This window comes from Littorina saxatilis, linkage group LG12 (genome assembly GCF_037325665.1).
Source record: "Littorina saxatilis isolate snail1 linkage group LG12, US_GU_Lsax_2.0, whole genome shotgun sequence".
Taxonomy (NCBI): Eukaryota; Metazoa; Mollusca; class Gastropoda; order Littorinimorpha; family Littorinidae; genus Littorina; species Littorina saxatilis.
Window position 1 is genome coordinate 78911554 of NC_090256.1, and position 4933 is coordinate 78916486.

At 44.0% G+C, this 4933-nt stretch overlaps 1 protein-coding gene across 3 annotated transcripts in view; it reads left to right on the top strand.

The window, feature by feature from the left end:
- The window catches only part of LOC138982858 (vitamin D3 receptor B-like), an 8703-nt gene extending 4322 nt beyond the window's left edge, over positions 1–4381 (top strand). For 2 of the 3 annotated variants that reach the window (XM_070356229.1, XM_070356231.1), the window contains exons 7-9: positions 735–884; positions 1972–2276; positions 4177–4381. In XM_070356229.1, coding sequence (XP_070212330.1) covers positions 735–884; positions 1972–2276; positions 4177–4363 — 642 coding nt within the window. In that variant the 3' untranslated portion in view covers positions 4364–4381. Of the gene's footprint in view, positions 1–734; positions 885–1971; positions 2277–2590 lie in introns of all 3 variants that reach the window. The other variant, XM_070356230.1, reaches the window with a different exon arrangement.
- The last annotated feature ends 552 nt before the right edge of the window (positions 4382–4933 follow it).

The window sequence follows — 4933 nt, forward strand, 5'->3', positions numbered from 1 at the left end:
GACTTCGCGAAGACCTGCGAAGTCTTTTCATAGAAAATTCACTGCCAAAGCTTCTCGCAGGAAAGATGTTACTGAACTTGAAGATGTTGTTGTATGAACAGCAGTGTAGAATATCTGTTGTGATAAATTCATAAGGCGTTTCTGAAGATGTCAATTTATTAAGAGTAGTGTGGGACAACTCTTGTAGGATGTCCCGAGCTGTTATGCAGAAGTCGAGTTTGGAGACTTTAGTCCGGATTTAATTGCATTGAGAGTACAGTTAATCCCTGACTAAAGTCTTTAACTTCGACTCTTGTATACCGGCTCAGGGGTCCTGATTTGGCCTATATGGTCCGCTGGACCCAAAAAGCAGCAACTAACTAACTAACTATACCGGCTCAGGGATCCTGATTTGGCCTATATGGTCCGCTGGACCCAAAAAGCAGCAACTAACTAACTAACTATACCGGCTCAGGAGAATAGTGTAGTATAAGTCTTGTTGAATATTAAGGAGGCGTTACTGAACTTGGTGAAAATCACCTTCAATGAAGAGAAGTGTAAACATCCAAAATCAGACAGACTGCCAACGTTCAGAATCAAAACACGTCATTATTTCTATCTTAAGTGTTTGACTGTCTGTCTACTAAGAAGACCAGTGGGTCGACGTACTAGTAAATGTAACGTTTTGTTTTGTCAATAGTTTACAATTCTTGTTTTTTGAAGAGTGTAGAATGACTGATTGTATACGTGTTCAGGAGACGTTACTAAAGTTACCAGTCAGTGAAGACGCGCTGACGATACAATTGGAGGCACTCAGCCTGGAGCAGACCCTTGGATACTGCGATGGCTTTGCCCTGGAGATCATCAACTTCCTCAAACGAGTCCCGGACTTCAAAACCCTCGACGTAAGTGATGTTAGTCTGTTGGCTGTTTGGTTGGTTTATTCTTCTTCTTCTTCTTCAGCGTTCCAGAAATTCTGGTGACGTGTGAGCTCGTTTGCCCATTTGGGTTCCCCACACTATACTCTGAGAGCATAGTCAGCTTCACTCCGCTTTCGTTGGGTAGGCATGCTGGGTATTTTCGTGTTTCCATAACCCACCGAACTCCGACATGGATTACAGGATCTTTTCCGTGCGCACTTGGTCTTGTGCTTGCGTGTACACACGAAGGGGGTTAAATCACTAGCAGGTCTGCTCATAAGTTGACCTGGGAGATCGGAAAAAATCTCCACTCTTAACCCACCAGGCGGCAGCGACCGGGATTCGAACTCACGACCTCCCGATTAGGAGGCCGACGTCTTACCACTGCGCCATGCGCCCGTCTGGTTGGTTTATTGATTGGTTGACTAGTTTTGTTGTTTGACGTGGTATTGGTAATTAAGATTTCCACTTCTGAAGACAATTCCTTTTTCCACATTTCTTTTCAAAACCTCTGACTATTTACCTCCGTTTAAAGACTCCCTTCTATTTTATGCCCGATGTTCTTAAATTTGAGAGTTCTTAAAAGGGGTGCTTCACTGTACGATTTTAGTGGCTCTGATTCAGCCCCTAGAGAACAGCATTTGTGTATTTATTTATATGCTTAATTTCTCTTGTTCACGAATTTTGTTATTGCAAACTAACGCATATTTTGGATGTTCCGAGTAGGGGAATAAACAAGTATGCATCCGAAAAAGGTGTGTGTGTGTGTGTGTGTGTGTGTGTGTGTGTGTGTGTGTGTGTGTGTTTGTGTGTGTGTGTGTGTGTGTGTGTTTGTGTGTGTGTGTGTGTGTGTGTGTGTGTACGTGTGTGTGTGTGTGTGTGTGTGTATGTGTGGAAATACGTCGAGAAATTAACATATTATACAGATGTACACGCACACATAATCAGAAATAGGCTATGCACCTAATATTTTCATATTTTCCTTCTATTCCTTGAGATGTATCACATTCTTTATGGTCTGGGGCTGGAAGTGAAAAACAAAATGCCGATGCCTGAGTTCCTTCTACCTCAGATTCAAGATCAGCAGGCCGTGCTCAAAGCCAACGCCATGGTGTTCCTCATGCTGAAGAGCTCCGCCTACTTCTCCGAAGAGAAAGACGCATGGTTGAAGCCCTTCGGCGCCCTGCCTGTGGACGTCTTCGCACGGATGACCAAGAACGAGGTGGTAGTCAAGCGTTACGCTGACTTCTGCCGCTCCCTCAAGCGTATCCTCAAGAACGACTTCTCCGGCTACGTCCTCGTCAACTGCTGGCTACTCTTTGAACCCCAGGCTCCCAACGTCCTTGACCGACAGAAGGTCAACGTCCTCAAGGATAGGTGAGTGCAGGCGTGAGCTCGTCTGATAGTAATATTCATTGTCTCAAGCTCACCAAGATGTATGTTTTTTACATTTAGTCAAGTTTCCACTAAATGCTTTAACATAGAGGGGGTGGTGTATGTATGAGTATGTGTGAGTGTATGTGTGTGTGTGTGTGTGTGTGTGTGTGTGTGTGTGTGTGTGTGTGTGTGTGTGTGTGTGTGTGTGTATGTGTGTCTGTGTGTGTGTGTGTGTGTCTGTGTGTCTGTGCATGTGCGTGTGCAGCGATTTAGAGAAACTACCGGACCGATCTTCATGAAACTTTACATGACAGTTCCTGAGTAGGTTACCATCTTCAGGCTGCGAACAGGGCACAACAGGCTGAACAAACACCTCCACTCAAAGCTGAAAGTTGTGCCGTCCCCGATGTGTCCCTGTGGAGAAGCAGAGCAGGACACCCACCACATCCTACAAGACTGCGGGAACTTCCAGTTGTTGAGAAGGAAGATGTGGCCGGAGCCGACTCCCATCCACGATAAGCTGTACGGCACGGCGGCGTCCCTGCAGATGACCACTACATTTCTCAATTGGACTGGTCTCCACGTGTAGCGACAAGAAGAAGAAGAAGAAGAAGATATCCCTAGATTTTTTTGATTTTTTTTTTATAAATGTCTTTGATGACGTCATATCCGGCTTTTTGTGAAATTTGAGCCGGCACTGTCATGCTCTCACTTTCCAACCAGTTTTGTTGAAATTTTGATCAAGACATCTTTGACAAAGGCCGGACTTTGGTATTGCATTTCAGCTTGAAAGCTTAAAAATTAATTGATGAGTTGAATCATTTAAGTTGTAATTAAAACCAATTTTTCTCAAACAGATTAAAACTTGATTGCATCGTATTCTTCATGAATTTCTTAATCTAAAAATATATACATATGTCATGTTTACTCTTAAAACGCGATCACAATCAACGTAAACAGGTTAATTAGTACTTCGATTAAAGTTTAAGAAATCGATCCATAAATAATTTCATCTTAATCTGTATCATTTCCTGATTTCAAAAACATGTAGATACGATATGTTGTATTCAAAACAAGCTCAGAAAGTTAAAAAGAATACAGAAAAGTGCGCTTTCCTGCTTAGCGCAATACGCTACCGCGCTATTCTGACTCGTCAAGCGATTTCCTTCTCGCGGGGATTGACGAAGCTGTATTGTCTTGTTGAAAAAATGCAGTGCGTTCAGTTTCATTCTTTGAGTTCGACAGCTTGACTAAATGTAGTAATTTCGCCTTATGCGACTTGTTATATCCTATGATCTGATTTTTTCCCTCTATATTTCGTGCGCAAATATGTCTGGTTTCTGTACACTAGAAACATACATGCACACTGGAGATTGTCGTCTCTTTTAAACGGAGACTGGGGACACACAGACGCTTGACCTTTCTAATGAAGCTTACAGGAGCTGTGTGGCCATGCTCATGAAATAACCGAATCATATTGTAAGAAAAAAGTCTGTAATCTATGCTCCTTTTGATAGTTCGCTGCAGAAATTTGCGCTTTGCTCATGGGATATGAAAGCTATATCATCACGGTCTGTCGATAGCTGGGATAACGTGGATAAATGACACACGAGCCATCAACGAGAATATGACGCATGCACATCTTCATTATTTTCTGGTTTTGTGTTCACTTACAATTGCCGTTTCACCAAAGTGAGTGCACACTTATGTAATGTTGTATGCTTGTCCGACGATACAGGTTGAGAATGTGATGTATCTGTTTAATTGTCATGTCTTGGACATTATCCAGGGGAGAGGGGGGGGGGGGGGGGCTAGGGTTCTTGTTTGTTTTCAGTTTTTATCCCTTGGGATGCATGCTTTATTTCTCATTTATCTTTTTTTTCTCCTCACTTTGCTGCAGGTATTCCACACTGTTGAAGCACTACCTAGAGTCTCAGTTCTCCTACGTGTTCGCCAGTCAGTACCACGAAGCGCTGCAGGAGAGCGTGACCCTAGGCAAGGTCGTGTCCACCGAGATGACTCTCATGTTCTCCAGCTGGAAGGACTTCCTCATGCCTCTCATGGTGGAGATCATGAACCTCAGATGACTTAGTTCATGTTTAGATCGGGGGGGGGGGGGGGGCGTTCAGGGCGGGGTCAGGGTTGGAGTTGGGATGGGGGCTGTTTGGGCTTTGGGTGGGGGGAGGGGGTGTGGGTGGGCAGTTGAAGTTGGGGTGGAGGTAGGTAGGAGGGGGAGGGTGCAATATTTAGATGGAATTCAGCCAAGGGACCTTTATTTTGAAGAGAGAAAGAGACAGTCTTTTGTGGGTTTGTTTGTGTGTGTATGTGTGTGTGTGTGTGTGTGAGTGTGTGTGTGTGTGTGTGGGTGTGAGTGTGTGGGTGTGTGTGTGTGTGTGTGTGTGTGTGTGGGTGTGTGTGTGTGTGTGTGTGTGTCTGCCCACGTAATGTGTGATTGTGTGTTTGGTTACTAAGGCTTGTGTGCTGCTGGCAAATGTCCAAGTGTGTACGTGTTATTGGCTTGTTGACATTAAAGTCTGAGACAAGCTACATTTACCAACGCCCGCTGTATACTTGCTTTTTGTCTGATGTATTTTTGAAACATAACGTTGTGACTGTCTTGTGTTGTATGAAACATGACGTTGTGACTGTCTTGTGTT